At 37.9% G+C, this 23,928-nt stretch overlaps 1 protein-coding gene across 1 annotated transcript in view; it reads left to right on the forward strand.

Moving 5' to 3' along the window:
- NETO1 (neuropilin and tolloid like 1) overlaps positions 1–23,928 on the forward strand; it is a 65,671-nt gene that overhangs the window by 40,324 nt on the left and 1,419 nt on the right. Inside the window, exons 7-10 of the mRNA XM_026084206.1 lie at positions 11,566–11,794; positions 19,407–19,520; positions 21,746–22,304; positions 23,485–23,559. Coding sequence (XP_025939991.1) covers positions 11,566–11,794; positions 19,407–19,520; positions 21,746–22,304; positions 23,485–23,545 — 963 coding nt within the window. The 3' untranslated portion in view covers positions 23,546–23,559. The remainder of the gene's footprint in view (positions 1–11,565; positions 11,795–19,406; positions 19,521–21,745; positions 22,305–23,484; positions 23,560–23,928) is intronic.

The following is a 23,928-nucleotide window of genomic DNA, read 5'->3' on the forward strand; positions in this document are numbered from 1 at the left end:
CTCCCTAAGGTCATCCTTATTTCTCATTTGTGAACTGCAAAAATGGAGCCAAGGTAAATTCACATTCCTTTGAATGAGGCCTTTGGTTCCTTTGTTTTAGAGCCACTGACAAAAAGAAGCAGTTTGTTCTTGTTTTTCTCCCACAGCAGTCAGCAAGCCGTGTCTTTTTAACAAACAGAAGGAGAGGGCTCCAATGAATTTAATGATTCTTTTCTTGGATTCTATTTGAGTTCCTCTTTTATCCACAGTTTATCAGTTATTGTTTGGATTAGTTTTTGCTGGCTACACTACCATTTCTCCTCCTTTGCAATTGGAACAGCTTTGTGCCTCCCACCTACTTTCATTCACTCCACTAAAGGCAACTCCACAGTGTATTTTTACTAGCTGTCTTCTGTTCGACAAGAAAGGTTTTACAAACTAGAACTTATATATCCATCCATCTCTGCAACCTTTAAGGAGATGTTTTTTTGTGTAATCCCGGAGCAGACTGTACTGAATACATCTGACTGTTACAGGAGGAAGGGTTTCCAGAAAAGAAAAACTAAACTGTTCATTTGCTTCAGCATTTTTCTATGGTGAAAATTTAGGAGAGGAGTTGAATAGCTGGCTCACAAAGAATACAGATACAGATTATTTTCAGAATATACTTTAATCTCATACTTTTTACTTTTGGATAAATGCAATATTTATAGAAGTTTTCAATTAAATAGGTGAGGTTTCCATTCTGCTAGAGTAAGTAGTTATAGATGTGAAATGGTTGAACTCATGAATGATTATTGCACTACACTGTGTAAGTACACAGGTGAGGAAAGTTAGTAGGTGAGAAAACACATAAACACGTAAAAATCTTACTATCAGCACAACTAAATACGTTAATGCAGTTGCCTTATAGTCTTAATTTCAGTTCATACTTAGTTTGCCAGATAATGTCGTTGTAATGTTCTTATCAGATCTAACTCTGAAGTTCTACATGACTCAAAGTCCTGCTAGAAATCCCATATTTGTTTACCTGTAGGATTCATCCAGACTTTAGTCTTGATGTAAAAATACAAACTGTGCAGCTATATGACCATAACCACAACATGTAGCAAAAGAATGCCCACACTGTCACTGTTAATAGAGGGTTAAAGATCTTTTGGTTCTTTATGAACTTCTATACCTGGATTTAGCTATGTTTCATTTCAAAAAGTATGGACCAACTGAAGAACATCTGGAAAGGAGAGCAATGAGACAGTTCTGGAAAACATGATGAAAGACCGGCAATTATTTAATGTGATGTAGAAGATAAGCCTGTTGCCAGACTTAGTATAATAAAACCTCTTAGAAAGCAGTGTTCTGATGTCCATTTCTATAGGATAAGTCATGGTCTTGCATTGCAACAGGAAGATTCAGTTTAGGTATTAAAGGAAGAAAATTTCAAACAACAAGGAGAGCATTATAAATGACTGGTTAAGGAAGTTTGTTCAGTCAGCATTGTTAACAGTCTTTAAGAGCAGGTTTGACAAACAGCTGTGAAGAATGAGAGAAATTAAGCTGATCCTACCTTTAGGCAGAGGAGTGGGCTGCATCATGTCTTGAGGAATCCTCCTGCTTCCTTGTTACACAATTATCTGGACAGAGAGACAGGGCAATACAAAGGCATATAAATCAGTGTTTCCTAACATACGGAGGAAAAGCCACCAGTGAGGAAATCTAGGATTCAGCTTAGACGTGTAGCTTCAATTTATGCACTTGAACATTCATAGTGTGGTTTTCATATATATTTTATATGTATACAGTTTTGCTATTGCCATACTGTGAAAGGTGAAAAAGTTTCCAGATATTAAGGAAGGAATTAGTGGATAAAATTTAGAGAAACCTTCTATGAAGTAGGAGCTACAGAGAGAATGTTTATGGGCCTGATTCTATTGCACTGGATTCTAGAGTCCATATTTTATAGCTGACTTCTTTTGTACGTATCTAACCTTGAACTGCTGGCATATTCATTGTAATAAATCAGTGACATCATTCTAATTTATGGCAGCTTGCACCTATGAGAACAGGCTACTCCCCAGCTAAGAACAGTAAGAACTCAACAGCCGTCTTTATCTCCACATGTTCCTCTGCTTTGGGCTGCACAATTCATTACTGGGAACTATGCCTAAAAGGCCTGAGTTTCTCAGACAGAGTTTGGGTTGGATCTTTGCATCTTTAGTTTCTTAATTAGACTGTGCAATTTCATTTGGCTTTAGCTCATCCAATCTAAACTTCTGCAGAAGCAAGTCCCCTCCACGCTTTGCAATTGCAGATTCAAGCCAAGTCTGAGCTCAACATATAAGCAAAGAGATCAGTCAAGGAGTCTGCATTTGAGAGCTGTAAGCCTGAGCTTGAACCTGACAGTCTGGGTGTAACACTACTGCTAAGCTCAGCAATTTGGAATGGGACAGAGAAGGGAAAATTCCTTGCACGCACTTTAAATGCTGAGTCATCACCAACTATCCTATATGCAAGAAGTAAAATGCTGAAATTGCAGGCAGAACTGAAACTTTCTGAAGTGCAGTAGACCACAGAAGGCAGCTTAAACATTACTGCACTCTGTATGCAACCCTGCAGCCTTATTTTTGACAGTGACTGGTTATGAAGTGTGTGATTCATTTAATTGTTCCAATTCAATTCCTGCTGAGTAAGGTAGCTGTGAATCTGGAGTTCAAAAGTACTGGGGGATCTGCACTTCACGTCGAAATGGATTTCCATCAGTACAGAATAAGCATCGAAAATGAAGAAGAGAGCTGCTGACTGAATCTGGGAATGCCAACCTACCAGTGCAGTAAAGAGCTACCCGGAAGGGCTGTTCCAAAATTCAGGGCCCTTCATTGTAAAACAAAGCCCAAAAGAGGAACTGGATAAGCTTATTGCACTGGAATTTGAATAACTTCAGAGATATCATTGATTACAGTAGTGGAAGAAGAAAGTATCCTTCATTTGTGGATAGACAGAAAGGAATTAAAAAGAATGTTGGTGTTTTCTCACTATCTACAGAGGGTGAAGTCCTACAGAAGAAAAAGACCAACAATAAGCATTTTTCTATTTTGGATGTGTCAACAGAGTTCTGACAAGGACCCTTAGGAAAACAGAATACATGTCTGTGCTCATTTAATGCTCCTTTTGATAGAAAATTGTTCCAACAAGCTACCATTGTATCATATGTGACCACTGAGAAGTTTCATAGAAAAAAAAGACATCCGAATTTGACGGTACAAGCACTAAAACACTTACAGAGGTGATATTCTGATTTCGGGGAAAAATAAGAAAGCTTATAATCAGAAGTTCTGGGCAGCTTGGGAAAGAGCAAGAGCTGCCAGATTACAGATGGACAAGTATTATTTTGAATTCTGTCCAGTGGAAGGCATCTATTCAGGTGGAACAAGCAAGAAGTATATTTCAAACGGGCAAATACTGAGGCCGTTCTCAGTATGCTTACCACAAGAATTATAATGAAGTTGTAAGCTAAGTAGGTAAAATCATGCCTAATTTTGTCACCTCGTCTGAGCATGCCACTAGGCAAAGATATCTCTTGGTTGTAGGATGCAAGACAATAAAAAGTTTAAGAAACAGAAAGATTGATTAACAAGGCCCTAATTCTGACATATATCATTAAGGGCAGGCAGGGCAGGGAGCTTGCTGGCAAGGGGTGCAGCTCCGCAGCACCCCAGGAAGAGCAGAGCAGGATGGGTGACAGCAACCAGGGTTGGCCAAGAGTGCAATTGTCACCCAGCAAGTCTGCAGTGATGAGGTCAAGCCATGAAGTCAACTCGACAAGGTGAGGTCAGAGCCAGCAAGGCGCCAGGCTGGGTGCAGGTGGCCCTGCAGCAGCATGTGGGCCAGGACTGGCCACAGGTCCGAGCTGAAACACGCCGGCTGAGGCTCCTCACATCCTTTTCTCACAACTGAGCTGTTTTCCCAGCAGTCTGAGCCAAGGATGCACCGCTGTGCTGAATCAGAGCCGAATTTCAGGACAAGCAGCTGAAGCCCTGGGAGGAAAAAGTTTGCAGAGCTTGCCCTTGCACTCAGGACCCTGACAAGAGCAATCAAAGTTGGACACCGTTGCTTAATTTATCAGACATGCTAGCAAAAGCCAGTATTGCTGTGCTCAAGTAGAGAAAGAAGGTATAACAAAGACACTTAAGTATTTATTTACAAATGGCCATGCTACTAGCTGCTAGGGGCTATAAATCACTTATCACCATTCTCAAAACAGACCCTGTATCGTCTTATCCAACCAAATATAGAGACGATGTTTTCAATTACAAACGCCTGATTTTCAGATTGAATGTAATCTTGAGAGAGATTTGGTGGTTGCACATGCATTTCCTAGACTGTTAGGGAAAAACCGTATAGCGAAGCAAATTCCAGAGCTACAATTCTGTATAAACCAATCTGATTAAAATAAAACATTTTCTGTTCTCATGTGGAAAGTGAAGTCTCATGTTCTGGAATGATACCTACAAGAAAAACAGTTTAAACTGTCGCACTAGCAGAGTAGCATATCTCTAGTTTTTGGAGGCTTCTTAATCCGATGCAGAAGAGAAGCTTTAAGGAGTATGCTAAAATGTAATGGGAGGCATTTAGGTGATGATTCCTTCAATGTTACAGGGAAATAGGAGTAATTTAGAGACTGAAGCACCTAAGAACCAGAGACATTTTGCACTGGCTTCAAACGAACTCTGTCTTTGAAGAAGCTATTGAAGTTTGCTCACATGCAAATAATGTAAATAATATGAATTTAAAAAAACATTTTAATAGCATATTCAAAGTTGGTTCTTGGGAACAGGCAGGACAAATTGTTTTTAAACAGGTAGGAAATACTGTTTACTTAAGTTAGGCTGTTAAAATCACTTCTTTGAAACAGTTTTGTTAAATGATGCCTCAAGCCAAGCTATTGTGTATGTAGAATCTCTTCTAGCAGATATATAATATACATGACAGAGTAACACTGACAACAAACCAGTGTTAAGGTAGTGTGAAGCTATGCCATTCAGGTTTAGAAATACAACCAATCTCAACATCATCAGTCCAACCAGTTGTTAGGAAATGCATTAAAAAAGCTACTGATAAAAGTAGTAAAACACATACCAAAGAGAACAGCAGAATCAGAATGGGATCTACAGTTATCAGTGTTAAAAAGCAGAACAGCACTGAGGACCTGTAAAGGTTGTCGCTTGCCAGCGTTTTGCCACCATTCAAGAGAAAAATGAGAATGTCTCAGTGGTTAGAATAAATTTCAGTTGCTGGGGACTCACAGAAGTCTGAAGAAACATAGAGGACAAAGCAGAAAAGTCTAAAGAGTTTCATCTGACCAGGAGAATGGCATTTTGATGTCTAAAACTGGCTCCGAATCACAGTGGTTTTAGAAGTACCATATAAGGCTGTTACCTTAGACAATATTCTCCAGGCCTCAGTAGAGAGAAAAAAAAGAAGTATGGAGTTCTCTGTTTGCACAGCGTGGTCTCCGACAGGAAACAGCAGGCTGAGGCAGACTGAGATTTGGGAGCCCAAAAATGTCAACGCCCCCATCCCCAATCACGTACTGTTAACGCTTCCCAGCTGAAGTAATACTGATTTTCCAAGGAAACTGTTAGGGTCTAAGCAACAGGATAGGCTGCTTCATAAAGAAATTCAGTATTGTTAGTAAGCTGGCTTTTCAGGCTGGTGTACTTCTGTAATGTGTATATGTTGGTCTTTTCTTGTTCGTATAGCACAATCTGTTTTTAAAAAGTGGACTTCTCAGATCAAAATACTGGCATACTATCATACAATACTATCTTGAAGGTCTAATGCTGATCACACATGGCTGGATCAGATGCAGAATAAAGCAAGGATTATACCTGGTCACAGATCAATGGAGAAGGGCAGAGGACCGCAAGGCCTGTGCTTACAGGGGAATCAGCTGAACCTAGAAGCTGAATGTGCAAAATCTGGAAGCTAGGCCCTGATAAGAGCAGGTTTTTGTCCTATATCCAAATTATTTTTGGCAGTTGAATGAGCACTTTTTTGCTGCCTTTTTTTTTTGTTTTGTTTTGTTTTGATGTATTATAAGGGACTGAATGTTTGTGCACATATATTAAGTCTGATATGCTGGGATATGGTTTGAAGCTTTTCTTGACTGGCCTGATCAATCATGTTGTCAGCCCTAACCTTCAGTGATTGATTAAAAAGCAGAACTCATCAAAAGTGATTCACTATGAAGAGATTATAATCTGACCATTTTACTGAAGTGATATATTATTCATAGTTTGCAACCATTCTGTTTTTCTAATATGTGCAGTCAGGGGTTTCTGTTGCTTTCAAATTTAAATAAAAAATAGTACAACTTAGCCAGCATTTCCTTTTCCATTATTATGATGACAATACAAACCTTAAGGTGACAAGACAATTATTTAAACTAAAATGTAAATTATATATGCCACAGTTGCAGTGAAGCTTTGTCACTTTTGTTGTTAATGGCATTTGCAGTGACATCTCAAAACTCAGTAAAAGCTAGTACCTGTGCATTAGCAGTTTGTTCTTTTTCTCAAAGTAATGTCAAACTGATGATTTGGGGAAAGGGTCTTCTTAAAACTTTACAACAGAAATGTGAAGAAGATACAGCAGTTGTGCTTCTATTTTCCAGTAAGATGTTCTCTGAAACAAGAAAGTCGTGATTATGCTAATATGAATGTGTCAGTTCTTACAGAAATATTATGATTGCCAGTGCTCCCATTGGAATCAATGGCAAAATTCTCAGAGACTTAGTGAAGGCAGAAAACGGCTGTTGAGTTTAAGTAATCTCTTTTTTGTTTGTTTGCTTGTTGGATGTCACAGTTTCTTATCTACTGCTAGTAGAAGTAATGACTAAGATCAAACTACATGAAATTATCAGAAATATTGAAAAATTTTCTCTCGCTTTCTGCTTAATTTCTTTTAGCAAGATCTTCACACCAGCGAAAGTAATGAGAATTTTGCCACTGATTTCAGAAAACTATGTATCAGGAACATTGTGCATTGGATAACTGTTTGTCATTAGCTAAATGTTTGTCAGATAATCAGTTTTAGTCTTTCCATGGGGACCTCAATTTATTAGTCATTTTTCTCTGCCAGTGCGGGTCTTACACCCAATGGCAGGGACAATGGCAAAAATAGTGTAATAAAACTATAAAAATTGGCAGAGGCGTGCAGATGCAATTAAATTACTTTCAGCTCTTCAAAATAAAATCTGATTCTATATCAGGTTGTCAGTCTGTGTAATCTGTTTCCAGTTTTTAAAAATGTACTAAATCACTCCAGTCTTAATCCATGGGTCTGATCCAAATCAACTTAAGTTAATGGAAAGATACCCCTTGGTTTCAGTGAGCTTTGGATCAAGTCTTCATTATTTATACAAAGTTCTGGGCATAGACAGCTCCAAGGAAGATTATGAGAATGAAATTCCAGGTCACCTCAGAATATCAGGAATTTATTATATCTAATTTATGAAACTTCATGCCATTGTAGAAGCTGCCATCTTCCTTCTGAAGGATTGACATAGATTTTGAAGGCAAATATTTCTTTCTGATAGTCCTGGTACTCTTCAAATCTGTATTTCCTATAACAATTTTTGATCCCAATTGAATTTATCACACACAGAGATGAACTGGTGTGACTGACAGCAGAATTCAGACCTGGGAAGAACTTAAAGTATTGGCTTTTTGACTGAAAGAATGAAAGTGAAATGCTAAGTTATTGTCCTCTTGGTTCCTTCCTAGCATATGTAACTGCCTACTCCAAGAAATATTTTACTGTTTTATGAGGCTAGCATGACACAAGAAACTAGAGAATGTCAAATGACAAGCTTATATGAATAAGACTATGGCTGTACTGTTATATGAATGTTATATTTAACAGAGCAGGAATGACTGATGAGTACTGGAAATTGCTGTGAGAGCTGATATTTTATAATATTAGTGAGAATTAGCTCACATTTCTTGTTGGAATGAAAACTGATATGAATTACATCTAAATACTGAAAGGGAACGCAGTGTGCAAATATGTGTGCTTATATATATATGTACACACACATATATGTTTTTATACAAGACAGAAGGCACGGGAGAGAGAACAAGCGAGCAAGTATGAGACTTCCTTTCCCTGTTAGATGAATGATAGTTTTGCTATATTTCTGCAGTCAGCTAAAGGTAATTTTTTCTGGAGTAGATGAGAGTTTTCATGAATAGTGGAATAAGATATAAATAAGGAATTTATATGGTAAAATAAATATATAGTATAGCATATATATAATAATAATGGCTTACATATGACAGACATATATGGCATAAGCATAATTATTCATGATACTAATATGTTGGAAGCCTTCTGTTCTTTCCTATAGGGTATGTTGCTTCGAGATTAGTTATGTAGACTTGCTTTGTTTCCTGGAAAACAGTCATGTGTATACAATATTGCATGTAATCAACTGCAGTAGAATTTTATTGCATTATCTGTGACAAATCTGGCAAGCACTGAAGTGCCCATCTGAGGCAAGCTACTTCTGCTAGTGGAGGAAAGGAAAGTAAGATGCACATTTAACTCCCCCTTATAAGTGAAATATTATGTAGAGATGGACTGTCTGAGGAGCTTCACAGAGGAGACTGTGTCAGGGTTTCATGAGTCTGTTATGCTCTTATTTAGGGAATGAGTGGTCCCTAGGGCAGAGGAGACAGCTCTCCAGAGTGTCCCACATATGGCTAGTTTCTGAGCATGGGTATCATGGCTCTGCCTCTTCCCATATATCCCTCCCTCTTGCAAAATCTTGCTCCGGCAGGACGATGGCATGCCTATGCCAGCTGTAATGTAGGGACCCCTGATATGAGAATATGTCATCAAAACATGGGGGAGTGAGGGGTAAGAGTCCATCTCAGGTTGCCCATCCCAACTCTGCATGGCTGCATTTGAGACTCTCACTGGTCCAAAACGCTTGTCTGCAGCTCCCTCGCTGGCCTTCTGCTGCTCTTTTCACCTGTTTCTCCAGCTTTTCATGCACTTCCTATCAGAGATCAAACAGTTTCTGGGAAGTAACTAGAAGCAAAGGTCAGCCATCCTCCTGATGACAGTGGAAGAGGCTGATCCTATATAAGTGGAAAAGAGCAGAAGCCACACTGAAAACTAGGACTACCTGAGGGACTAAAGTAGTCAGGCATCAGCAAGACAGAAATGCTCTGAATAGCTGGACAACAACAAGAACAAGGATTTGGAGCATGAGAAGGAGAAAAGGAAGGATGAGGTGCCTGAGCACCTGGTAAAGACCAATGAGACTGGTCAGAGAAAGAAGGGAGGGACAGAGCAGAGAATGAAAGAAAAGCTTGTAAAGGAATATAGGCAGTGCAAGGGAACTTTAGAAATACATTTCCTGCATTAAGCAGAATTTCAGAGTTCAAAGGAGCTTCTAAATGTGACTTTTCCAAGCAAGTAGATGCTCTGTTTTGGCAGGAACTGAAGTTACATGAGCCCCAATAGGAGAGGAAATGGCTCTCAGGACAATACATGTATAAAAAAGTGGTCGATACTGTGAGAAAAATTCAGCTACCCCAGAAGAAAGAACTCTAGTAATTTTTCAGTCCACTTCATGGGTGGAGCAAGTGGTCAATGAAATGAAAAAAACTATAAAAAGTATTCCATGATATAAGATTTTGCCATCCAAAGTTTACTTCGTGTATTAATGTAAAACATTCCATTTTTTAGAGATCAATGCAACTAGTTTCCTTTTATATTGTATATAAGTATAGTATTATAGCATTTTTTTGAGTAGATGGGGAAAGTAGAATTCACTTAGCAGCAATCCTACTGAAATATACTGCTCCCAGTTCTTCTCCAGGATGGGAACACTGTAATAGAAATGTAGCTGGTAATTGCTTACTGAGAGTTCTCAATATTGACACAGTCACTAGTACACTACCGGTTTTGTCCTGTGATCACTTTCAATTTCCTTATTTAAAAAAGAGAAATTAACATGTGCAAACATGTTAAAGGACCCCATTAATAATGTTTGAAATTTATGTTTGGAACTGGGAATCAAAATGGCTATGAAAATAATATGCATAATAAGTAAAATATGCTGTAATAAATAACATATTTGAAAAAGGTCAGGCAAGCAAAATGAAAACTAATACACCAAATTTCTTTACTAGTAAAAATCCTCTTACAAATATTGTCCTCAGAGAGACCAGTTGCAGAGCATAACAAGGAACGAAAAAGTACTATATTACAATATGTAAAAAACCCTCATTTAAAAGTCTGAGCTATTATTAAGCAGTGGCAGGCTGCTTAATAATGCCACAATTCTCAAACCGTAAGAGTTTTAGTATATCAGTGAGGTGAAGTGCTGTGTCCTCTATGCTGCTAGGATATGTTGTGTTTGAGTACTTTATGCAAATCTAGAAAAACCCTTTAAGCAGTTGTTCTGTGCATGTAAAGAACTATTTGAAGTTAATAAGATTGTTTGTGCAGAAGTATATCTGATGTCTAATACAGCTGGAGTTTCTTTTTGCTTATTGTTTCAAGTAAAGATGCATGCAGCTGGATGCTGCGTATGTTCACTGGCTTTTTGATGCTATTTCTGCCCTACTTTGGCTTTCTGTATTATTCCCCTGAAGTCTCCTGGGTATGCTTAGCAGTTTGGTTACGTATTGTGTGTCTGTTGAAAGCACTACTTACTTTCTCTGTTACTAGAATATTTGACGTTGCTTTGAAAACGAGTGTTTCCCTAATAAGGTCCATATAGAGTTCAGTAGCAAATAATAGCATTTTCTCCTCACCCCCACTTTTTTGGGTAAGCTTAAGAAGTTCTTTGCAAAGGGCCAGACGTCTATTAGATTAACTAGGAAACTTAGCTTCCACGCAAGCATCATTTCCTAAGAAGCTTTCTAAGTTTCTAGTAGTCTCTATGAAATACTCTTGATTTTGTCCCTATTAAGTTATGAAGATTTATACCATAAGGGTTTTGTTTAGAAAAACAGAGATGGTGGCCAAATTGCTTGAAGAAACATAAAAAGATGAATGATTGAGTTCTGCCTGCCTCGCAGATTCTCACTTCCTGAATCAGAGTGGCTGAGACACAACACAAAGATGGCACATGTTGACTCTGAGGAGGGAGCAGCAATTATTTGCTATATTATTTTCCATGTCAGGCAAGTAAGAGAGCAATATTGTGCCAGTGAAAGAAGAAATTCCTAGCTTGTCTGCCCTTCAGCTTGAAGGATTGTTGTGCATACTTCTCATGGATGGGTACATATCTGAAAATAAGGGCCTTACTGCAAAGAATGAAAAAAAAGTCTAGATCTTCTTCTGGATTCAACTTTGAAATGAGGGAAAATATGAGGAAGTATAAACAATGCTCAGTTTCTGTATTAATGCCCATCCATGGAAATGGCCTGTGGATCATCAGCTCCAGCAAAACTGTTTTGATGGGGATATAGCATAGTCTTTCTCCCACAAGACAGAGCAATATTGCTTAATGTTTATTTAGTCATTCTCGAATATCTGTACATGTTGCCTTTTTGTTTGTTTGTTTTATAGATATATTTACGATTCTTGGACTATGAGATGCAAAATTCCAATGAATGCAAAAGGAATTTTGTGGCTGTCTATGATGGAAGTAGCTCAGTGGAGGATTTGAAAGCAAAGTTTTGCAGCACTGTTGCTAATGATGTAATGCTGCGGACGGGTCTCGGTGTGATCCGCATGTGGGCAGATGAAGGCAGTCGAAGCAGCCGATTCCAGATGCTCTTCACATCTTTCCAAGAACGTAAGACTAAGCACTGTATCCACCTTTCAGTTTGCTAAATGGTACAAGTCCCATAAACTGTTAATGCTTTTTTCTTGCAGAGTAAGCACAGAAGGATGTTCCTGAACAAGCTATGTAAATCATCAGAGCAGTTTTTATTCCATGCATTTTTATAGTCTGCAATAATTTGTAATGCAGTAGATAGACCACAGGATTTGGAGGCAGGAAGGCAGGATATCAATATGCACAATGACCTGGACCTTTAGCTGCTCCCCAAGCTTTGGGGCCACTCTGTGTCTCAGTTTTTCCTTACACAATGTGGAAGACAATGCAGCTTAGAATTTTTTTTTTATCAAACCTAATCCTTTACTATGAATTCATTTTTTGAGATCTTAGTGTGATGGGCACTTAAAAAGTCCCTTATGATTATTTTATCGTGGATGATGGATGTGTTTGTGCATGTTCCAAAATGCATATATCTATAAATATATATGCCAGATCTTGTTAAGCAAGGAATTTAGATTATTTTTTTGTGGTAATGGAAGTTATCTGAAAACTTTACAGGATATTTTGGTTTCCAAACTTAATATTCACACTATGCACCTTGCCTGCATTCATGTGTTTACACATTTCCTGGACTCAGATAATAGGCAAAGTAGCCTTTGAAAGAAACAAAGGTAGTCATTTCCAGATGTATTAAAAAACAATAATCCCATCTGCTGAAAATGATTGATTCAGTTAATCAGCTGTGAAAGACATCGGTGTGTTTTTTTTAATAGAAATAATGCACATTTGGTCCCTTAAGGAAGGAACATATGCATTTATTTACGCATGCTGATTCATGCTCATTTTTAATGCATTCTTTGGTTTGTGCATCAAACATCTGTCAGGAAGATTTCTGTGTGGCTGTTGGTGGTTGGAGTGAAGGGGCAATCTCACAAACATCTTCTTCATCTGTATTCTGTGCGTACCCTGCAACGATGCAATGACACTCTGTTGAGATCAGCTTCTGTTATTCCTTAATTATGGCTCTGATTAAAAATTTCTGACAGTCTACATGCCTGAAACTGTATATGCCACTATTGTCCCCCCTGTAGCCTTAGCATGGATTGTATTTTTCTTGCCTATAAAACAGGCCAGGGTCTAACAGGTAGTGAGAACCCTTAGTTGAGATGCTAGTACCCTTTTCTCATTTCTGAAACTGGAGATGCCTTGAATATTCAAGATCTGATTCATTTTTTTTCACAAGGCATCCTGATCTGTTACCTTAGAAACAACTGCACAGACACTGGAGGTTCACAGCATATAAAGAACTGGCGAGTGAAGCACTATGATGACTAACTTGAAATGAGTGTTTGAATAAGTGTATGTTTGCAAGGCTTTCATATTTCAAAGGAAAGCAAGGAAAAATAATGGTTACTATTTTTCTCCTACAGTATTTGTAATACGTTTACCTGACATACTATAACAGACGAGCTGCCCTGTTCTTGTAAACAGCTGATAGTTTATATTACACAATATTCTGACTGGGAGGTTGAAAATCTTAATGTGTCGGGTTTTCTGTAAATTTCTGCTGAATGGTTATTGCATGCTAAAAGACAAAAATTTATTAAGGGCTAAATGGTGCTTTGAGACACGCATACACAACCTGTTCATAAATTTTAGTGGAAACTGCATCTGTGTATTTAAAGCTGGAACTTGACTCTAAAGATTTAAAGGTGATGTTGGTTGTACCTTCAGTTATCTCTAACTGCTGCAAACTGGTGCTGCCTGTCAGAAGTCAGTGAGAGCAGATCTCCAAAGTACACCCAGCATGTAGCACGTAAATTGTGAAGTCTTTTGGCAGCATATGGGAATAGTTAACTCATCTGCATGGAAGGGAAGGGATGTGAGTTTTCCTAGTCAGACATCATTTAGAGAGGTGGGCATTAGGGAACGGACACCTGTGTCTCAACTTAGGGACAAAGAAAGAGAAAAAGCTGTTTTGTTCACTTAGAGCTGAGAAGGAAAAAAAACTAGAAGTCATTTATGTTTTGGTTATGTGCATGTGAAAGAGTGACAAAGTAAAATGCTTGTGTTTACTCTTGCTGTGGGAGGAATGCTCAGGAGGTACCGCTAGGTATAGCTTCCCGGCTTCCTTTTCTTCATGTGTCATCACGGTCTGCAGAATTAAGTTCTTGATACCTTCAGTCTTTCATCATGCAAGCTTCTGTGAATTGGAAGCATTTTTTGTGGAAACAGGTTAGTTAGCATGATCAGCATGTTCCAGCACTGTTATATATATAAAAAGAAACAAATTACATTTGAAATATGGCCATGTCTGCCTTTTTGGCCTTTAAAAAGTTGTCTTACAAGTTTCCAGACCTTCAGCAGTGAAGCTTTACAGAACAGCAGTGCTATACATATGTCTGAAGAAAAAATAGGCATACAATGCAGAAAGTTGCTAAATTTATTACTCCAGAAAATCAGTGATGATTCTCACATGATCAGAATAGTAGTAGAGCTAAGTAGCATTTAATAATCAATTAATTCTTAATAGCTGATAATCTATAGGAATGATCAGGTATTTTGTGATGAGCATTATTAGCTATTCCAAATGTCATTGTGAGTTTTGTCCATTTAAGCCCTTGCCTTTTCAGTGTTTTATATGTTTTCTAAGCATATATATCTACTTCATATTTTTGTGTGTGGTAGTCACTGCCTACAACAGATTTTGAATATCTAATCAACTAATTTAAGAATCAGAATGATGTGAGAAAAAAAAAAGCTGGTATCGTCAAAAGATGTTTGCTCATCTGTTAAAAAGACTTGAAAAATGAATGTTTTTTCACCCACTGCCTAACAGTTCATTTCTTTTTCCATGATTTTGACAGTGATCTCCAACCTGATTAATGATAGACATGCTACACCTACAGCTTCTTCAAAGAGCTGCTTCTGAGCAGACACGCCTACGTTTTAACCTAAAAGCAGATTCGTTGAACCTGGGCATATGGGATGACAGAAAACCTCTCTGTATGCACAGCAGAAATGATGTTCATCCCCTCACCTCTGAGAGCTATTTGGTGCTACTGCTGTCCTCTCTATCTGTAATCCTGCACCCTCCAAACATTCCCGGTGGCAAGGGAATCCCTCTCAGCCAACCCACATTAGAAAATATCACTCCTTCACCTCTTATTTCCTCACCACTTTGAGCTCCGAGCCTGTTTGTAAAGCCTTGTCGCATGCAGCTTTCTTCCTATTTCCTTTTTATAAACCCAAACCTACATTTCCAGTGGAAATGTAGGGCCATGTTTAGTGGAGCAATGCATAGCTTTATGAAGTGACAGCAAAGTCCTTGTTTACAGCCAGCTTTCCTGATGATAATCATCCAAATGTGAGGGCAAGTCTCTAATGGAGAGAAGTCACTGTAGGCACTCAGTATTAATAACTATGTTTATTGTGGTAATTCAAAGGGAACAAGGGAGAAAGGGAACAACAGTGTGGTAAGTGCAACATAGGCAAATAAGAGAGAGTTTCCACTTGGAAGGACTTAGGAGTCTAAGAAGATGAAGGTCTTGCTGTCTTTGCTCCCTGTTTCCACATTATATATATATATATATATATATATATATATAAACAACATTGGGATTGCCTCCTTACTTGTCAGCACTCATCTGTGATTTTCTGCCCCTCTGTGCTGTTTAAAGCTATCTGTAGGCAAAACACCCCGATGGTCTAAGCATCCCAGTGCCACTCTGTCCCTGAACAAAATAACTGTCTGTGCTGCTTAGAGCGCATATACTCAATCCAGCATGGAGCTTTGAACATGTGCCTTAAACACTTGCTCCTAAGCGGCCATTCTCTGTTGAGTTCATATTTAAAAAAATTATCAAACCACCTACATATGTTTTTTTTAAGATTAGACTATTAATGTTTATCTCATATTAATATCAGTCAAAGTTACTTTCATCTTGAACAGAGTTGTTTGAATGTGGCTGAGAAAGAAAATTCAATATTAAGAATGTTTATTACCAAACTTCTGAGAGCTGAATTTTTAATAGGCTTTTTTTTGGTTAGTGGCAAAGGGAAAGATAAGTAATTTTATTTTAAATCACATACTTATAGTAGTATACACTACTTAAACTGTTTAAATAATTTTATAATTTTAATAAAGTAAGTGAAACAGTCTGTCAGCATGTCTGATGGACTTTTCCCTAGGGAGGCTGAGAGAAAACTTCTTCCTTTGTTTCAAGGATGATGTGAAGAACGCCTGAGGAATTTCATTTTTCTTTCTCTTGTAGAAAAAGGAAAGATATATTTTTCAGTAAGGAACAGTGGGAAATTCCAGGTGATCTCTACTTAAAGTATTAATGTGCAGAGCATGATGCAGTGAGCTACTGAGTACATGAGGAGTCTGTATGAAACACGTAATGAGTTCAGCAGAAAATGTTTCTCACATTTAGCAGTTATTAAGATTTCAGATTTTTCCCATTCATGCTAAGCACAAACCAAGACTTCTCAAAAATATTGTGACAAGAACAGAAGGGAGGAAGAGAGAGAAACCTGAGAATAGCAGTTAGGGCAGGGCATTCATCTAAGATTAGGGAGACTCAGATGGAAATCCCTATCTTGAAACAGGCTACAAGGGTAAGTCCCCAACGTTCAATGAACTATCACATAGATATCCCAACTAGCTTGCTTAGAGCTAGTTCACATCCCAGAAGCAATGGAGTTATGTTTACTTTACATAGTGCTGAGGAACAGTATAAAAACACTGGGAAAAGTTCTGCCTTGAAGCAGAACAGCCAGGCTTCACAAAAAAGGTACATAAAAAGTCAGCTTTTGACTTTACCATATACAAATATTTTGATCTGGCCATGCTTGCATTTTATACCCATCGTATAACCCTGCAAAATTATGCTCTACACACACAAAGGCAATGTACTATATTGCTAACGTCATAACATTGCAACAGCATAAGAACTATTAATAATGCACAGATTGTTTAGTTGCTATAGTGCTAGAAGAGCAATATCATATCTCTGTATAAATATTATAATGTTATTTTATAGTATATATCCTCTTATATATCCTCTGGGATAAGTGCTCCACCTTGTGTTCAATATCCATAATTGTTGCAAAGCAGAAGACATTGCATATATAATTAGTTCAATAAGTATAAAATCCGTTTGTATATTAAGATACAAATTATCCTTACACACACCACATACATTTTACAAAAGGAAATACTGTAATTAAAAATAATGTAAAAGGGGATTGTTTAAAGTCAGTTAATCTTATTCTTTTTGTAAATATGTTATGTAAACTATAGTTTTCTATGAAAATGTTAAATGGTTCAGATACAAACTCAAAATAGACCTTTTGGTGATAAAATTTTTCTTTAATTGGTGCTTTAATTTAAATTACAGTATTTTCATGCTGTAAAAATCCAATAATTTATGGAAGACTGTTATCAAAATATCAGGTAGAATTATATGAATAATTATAATTTGCTCCTTTGTGCTATAATCATTATGAATTGTTCATTGTGCTGAAAATGTTACCTCATTAACGTCTAGGCCATTTAATGTCTTTGCAGCTCTTAATTCAAGCTGCACAGTAGAAACAATATCACCATATGATCCCAACTGCAACTTTTGATCAAATTGTGAAGTCACCTTTTCACAAAATCCAAGAATCATTGAAGTTGGCAGGGACCTCTGGATATTGCCTAGTTCAGTCCTCTGCTCAAGCAGGGTCAGCTAGAACAGGTTGCCCAGGACCATGTCCAGTTGGATTTTGAATATTTCCGTAACCTCTCTGGGGAACCTGCTCTAGTCTTTGACCACCCTCACAGTGAAAAAGGGTTTTCTTGCATTTAAGAGGAAATTCCTGTGTTTCAGTTTGTGCCCATTGCTTCTTGTCCTGTCACTGGCACTACAGAGAAGAGTCTGGCTTCCTTTTCTTTACTCTCCCACCCTGGTATTTATACACATTGATAGGTTCCCTCAAGCCTTTTCTGCTTGAGGCTGAACAGTCCCAGCTCTCTCAGCCTCTCCTTGTATGAGAGATGCTCCAGTCCCTTCATCATTTTTGTGACCCTCCACTGCACTCCGTTCAGTATGTCTGTGTCTCTTTTGTACTGGGAAGCCCAGAGCAGGACCCAGCATTCCAGAAGTGGTCTCACCAGTGTTAAATAGAGGGTCACCTCCCTTGACCTGAAGGTGGGCTTTGGCTTTCCTAACCCCTTCCCTGCACAACTGGACAGTGTCCCTATATTCTTGCTGCATCATCTGACCCTGCTTCCACCTCTTCTATGCTTCCTTTTTATGTTCGAATTTAGTCAGGAGATCCTTGTTCATTCATGCAGACGTCCTGCCACCTTTGCTTGATTTCCTGCATGTCACGATGGACCCTTCTTGAGCTTAGAGCAGGTGATCCTTGAAAATTAACCAGCTCTCCTCAACCCCTCATCTTTCTCAGACCATGTCCCATGGGATTCTTCCAAGCAGATCCCTGAAGAGGCCAAAGTCTGCTCTCCAGAAGCCCGGGGCTGTGATCATGCTTTTTGCCTTTCTCCCTCCTTCTCAGGATCCTGAACTCCACCTCTCATCTCTCACTGCAGCCAAGGTTGCCCCTGATCTTCACATCCCTAACCATTTTTTTCCTGATTGCAAGTATGAGGCCCAGCAGAGCCCTTCTCCTCCTCGGTTCCTTGATCACCAGTGTCACAAAGTTATCATCAATGCACTGTAGAAACCTTCTGAACTGCTTGTGCCTCCAACAAATATCAGACTGGTTAAAGTCCCTGTGAGGATTAGGGCCTGTGAATGTGAGGCTTCTTCCAGTTGTCTGTAGAAAGCCTCATCTACTTCTTCTGCCTGATCAGGTGGTCAGTAGCAGACACTCACTGCAACATTGCCCGTGTTGGTTTGCCCACTAATCCTGACCCATAAAATTAAAAATTGTTATACAATTTTGGAGTGGTATCTTTACAAGCCGAACACCTAAAGATCTCACAATACTTGAGTAGCATAGTTTAGAAACATGTACAATTCCTACTGATGGCATCCAAGATGCTTCTTCACATGTGGCCTTCCGTAAAACTTTCATCCTGCAGCTTTGGTAGCGTTAGGGACATGATTCTCCTAGACCATGGGCTTCAGGGACACTACGAACACTGTTGCTGTTTTTAATCTCTACTCCTGTAATCAAAAGGGTACCTTTTTTACTGGTGCCTCTCTTAAGATCAATTTTTTTTTAAAACAATTTTATTTCCTCTGGGTATAAATGCTCAGACACCATTGATATGGGCACTAAAGTACACCTTCATTCAGTCATGACATGACAAGTAGTCAAATAAAACTGGAATATCAGCAACAAACTTTAAAATGAACTCTTTGCCATTAGAATCAAACTAGTAGAAGGAGGTCCATCCACCTTAGACACAATTGAAAATTCCATGCCACAGAATAATAAACAGTGTGTGACTCGAGTGCTGTCAGTGCAACATGTGGAATAATAAATACGCTGAAGGAATCTCTGTTGTATAGCTTTCTCCTCTTAAAGATTACATGATCATTTTTAGCTGTGTTTGATGGGGAGAGTTGAATGATTTACTACTTAATATCAGCTTTCTTTCTCTTGTTTTCAGCCCCTTGTGGAGCCAACACATTCTTTTGCCACAGTAATATGTGTATTAATAATACATTGGTCTGCAACGGACTCCAGAATTGTGTGTATCCTTGGGATGAAAACCACTGCAAAGGTAATGTGTAGAATTGCAACTGTCAAGTTATCAGGCTGCATGGGATACAGAATCATTATCCTTAGTGTCTTGTTAGATATGTGCCAGATGGGTCAAAGCGAAGAAAGAGTAAATTTGGGGCAGTGTACATCAAGCAATGGAGAAAATGAAGAAAGGTGGGAATAGTGACGGATTTTGCTTTCAGTTTGCGTTTGTTTTGCTTGGTGTTAATTTGACTTGGTTATATCCTTCTGGCAGGTTTTCTGATCACTTGGTTTCTGTTTTCTGTACAATCTAAAATGTAATTAAAAATCATCTTTTGGTTCCTTTGTCATATTAACTTTGTAGTGGAATAGCATGTGGGTAGCAGGTGTCTTTTAGCTGCATGCCATGCCTATAATAACACCACTAAAAAACACAGGTGAAGTGACACTATAAAAAGCAGCCAAATCCACCTATAATCCTCCAGTGAAGCTGAAGTGCAAAGAAGAAGCACAGGAAATCAGGCATAATGTCTATTTCATAGGTAGGCATTGATGTTCCCAACCAGATGTTGACAGTGGTTTCCAAATATTGCTCTGTATTTCTGAAAAAAATTAGCATCTGTGTTGTTTTCAGAGAAAAAGAGCTTAACTAACTTGCATTACAGGCTAGGGAGACTGTTAGCTTTTTTTTCCCCCCTCCCTGCTACTGCAGATTTGTTCCTGGAAACATGGGATATGCCAAATTTAGGAACCAATCAAGAAAAAATTCAGAATGAGGTGGATTAGCAGTCAGCCCATAAGTCTGCTGAAGCCTGTAAAATCCTGACAAGCAATGCAATAGAGTAAAACAGAAATGAAATCATATTTCAAAAGAACAAAACAAAACTGTGACATGGAATAATATTCTTCAAAAAGCTAAGCATACAATTGGGAAAGAATTATCTGATCTCCACTTCTTCTTCAGCAAAGAGGAAAACAGAAACCCTTCCCCTCTCTTTAATTTCCATCTTTCATTTGGGTTTCCTATTGAGTCCTGTGCATTTACCTCTTCTTATATTTCTTATTAAAAATAATCACGTTTGCTGGGTCCCACAAAAAGGCTGTTGGCTGCTCTGCTGCTTTTTCTAAATCAGATACTCCCCCAGAGTCTTTGTCAGACAGTTAGAGAAACTCCAAATGAATCTACCAGCATACGCAATGAGGAGTACTGAAAAGTTCACTTTTGGTATCTAGATTACAGAGAGATGGATGTCACTGTTTTGGTGCAAATAAATTTCACTTCAAGGGCTTTTTATTAAGTCCTTTGGTATGTTTTAGGTTGCCAGGAAAAATTATGCTAAACTGGGAGCTGAAATTTAATCGGAGGTGCCAGTCTTGACTGATGCCAGTGCTTTCAGCTTGGTTTTCTGCAAGGCTCAGTCACCATCTCATGTATCTGCAGCCATTTGAGAGCAAACCACAGAAAAATATGCAGAACAGTAGAGTGAAACTGCATTCCTTTTGTAGTATTTTACTGTGTATATTCCATTTTTCTTCTTTCTCAACACTGAATTTGTTGGTTAACTTCCTACCAGCCCTTGGGTAAAGGATAGGGCATAGGATCAGCTTTTGGATTTTGACTATGGGTATTTTGAAATGTTCTGGTAATTAATAGGTCTTAATCCAAATTGCACATGATTTCTTTTCCTTTGTGAAATCTCAATTAGAACAACTTTTCTATTTTTTCCTGATTTAGCTTTTTTATTGAATACTGCCAATGGCCCCAGTCAGTTGATATTAGGAGTTCAGAGGAGTTCCCAATGCAAAGAAAAATTTCTTTTTAAATCCTGTAAACTCTTGTAAACTCTATCATTGATTCTATTTTCCTAGCTGCATATATTTACTGGAAGAGGCAGAAAGTAAAGAAGAAAACTCATATAACAGTCTTGGGGGCTTTAGCAGGCAAATGGAGTTGAGAGGTGACATTAAAGTCATCTGTTTGTTATGGCGATTGCTTTTTGAAGGAACCTAAGTAATCCTTTCATCTAATTAAGCTTATAATACATCCTGAATAAATCAAGTGATTCTTCCAAAAGAAAAGGCTGGGGCAATTATGTGTTGTTTATTTGGTTTTCCTGACCAGCTGATTTTTTCCCCAGTGAGACTGATTAGGTGAACTCAGACATAGACTAGACACGACTTTGCAGTAAGCTGTGAACCTGTCGTGGTTGTGTTCACTCTTGAATCGGCAATTAATGCTCTGCTTTTTTTTCTGTCACACAGAAAAAAGAAAAGCTAACCTATTGGACCAACTTACCAATACCAGTGGGACTATAATTGGGGTGACCTCTTGCATTGTGATCATCCTCATTGTTATCTCTGTTATAGTACAGATCAAGCAACCTCGTAAAAAATTTGTCCAAAGGAAAACAGACTTTGATCAAACAGTGTTCCAGGAGGTGTTTGAGCCTCCTCATTATGAGTTATGCACCCTTAGAGGGACAGGGCCTACCGCTGACCTTGCTGATGTTGCAGATGACTTTGAAAATTATCATAAACTGCGGAGATCATCTTCAAAATGCATTCATGACCATCACTGTGGATCACAACTGTCTAGCACTAAGGGCAGCCGTAGTAACCTCAGCACAAGAGATGCTTCTGTCTTGACAGAAATACAACCACAGCCTGTAAAACCCCTCATTCAGCCCATGAACAGGAGAAATATCCTTGTCATGAAGCATAGCTACTCACAAGATGCTGCAGATGCGTGTGAGATAGATGAAATTGAAGAGGTACCAACCACAAGTCACAGGCTGTCAAGACATGATAAAGCTGTCCAGCGGTCAGTATCAATAGATTTTTGATGAAGACTATTGTGTAAGGACTTGATTGCTCAAACATAATCACTCTTTATTCAGTATAGACATATTCTCTTTCTTCTTCGTTTATGGTTTAAGTTTCTATTTCCCGATAGCACATACCATTATATTATCTCTCTTCCTTTGCCCCTTTCACCCATCTCTTCCCTAGTTTCCTGAAAATTTTTGTATCTCAGTTTTTACCTTTCTACTTTATATCTTTCTTTTTCTTTTACTATTTTATACACATACCCCTGCACATGCACACACAGTTCAACAGAGAGCAGGTAAAAATTTTAAAAACCAAAGAAGATTTCCTGCAAATCTAGTTTTTGAAAGAGCTATGTGCACGTGGTTTCCTTGTAGCTAAGAGGTGGCCTTGAGTACCATTCACTATTGGTCCAGCATATCTAAATCAACACATCAATAAAAAATACATTTATCCATTTTGATGCATGGCACAATAATGAGGAACATTATCCTGGGATAAGGAAACTCCTTTTCCTATAAAACATTATTTTCTACATAATGAATGGCAATATTTGCAAAACTTTATTGTATCTGTTCTATTATTAACCATAATATCTCAGCTTGTCATATTAACATGCATATATATAAATATAAAATATATATATATGTATCACTTAGACTATGAGAAAGCATCGTGAATAGAGAATACTCATATATTTACATACAAGAATGCAGTTACAATAAATCTTTCTAATCAATGATAGACTGCCATGATATTTTTAATACAAGAGCTATTTCTACTGTATATTGCACTTTGAACGCCTGTAAATAAGAATGATTAAAAGTTTGCAAGTAAAAGAAAAAGAAAACCAGAAACTATTATGAACCATTTATTTGAGAAAGAATACTCAGAAACTCTTTAGATATATTTGTGTTTTGTCTTGCATGCATTATTAATGCACTTCTTGTGACTGTTTACATGCCCTCCATATTTTCTTTGCATGTTAAGGCATTTCTGTCTCTTAAAAAAGTAGTTATTTAATTATTTTAATCCAATTGCATGCCAGTGTGAATTACTTCATGAATATCGATCAGATTATCAAGGTGTACTGTTTATTAAGTATCTATATGCATATATTTCTTTTTTTCTATGCAAACATTATTATGTTGAATGAAATAGCCATAACATTCCAGGTTCTGCCTCATTGGGTCTCTAAGCAAACATGAGTCTGAGTACAACACAACTAGGGTCTAAGAGACAAACCTGAGGTAAGTAACGATACCTAAACAACAAATGAACCATCTGTTGCATTCCATTTTATCTGTTATATTGTTAAAATGTCTGTTAGTTCTCAAGTTATATGCTACTCTGTATAAGTCTTTGCATGGAGAGAGGCAGGTTTGAATACACATGACCACTTTAACATTATAAACTAAGCAAAATCTATTAAATTCTTATTCCTGACAGTAACCATCCCATAGCTAAATATAATCTGCATTCTAAACACATCATAAAGACAGATGCTTTGCATGGCTCTGGTGTTTCATTTATTTTTTATTTATGAAAATAAAATTTAGAGTCCCAGCATGTGAAAATGTAAGTAAAACTTGGAAATCTAACCCAAGTTTTAAAGATGT

This window comes from Apteryx rowi, unplaced genomic scaffold, assembly GCF_003343035.1.
Source record: "Apteryx rowi isolate R43461 unplaced genomic scaffold, aptRow1 scaffold_630, whole genome shotgun sequence".
Classification (NCBI taxonomy): Eukaryota; Metazoa; Chordata; class Aves; order Apterygiformes; family Apterygidae; genus Apteryx; species Apteryx rowi.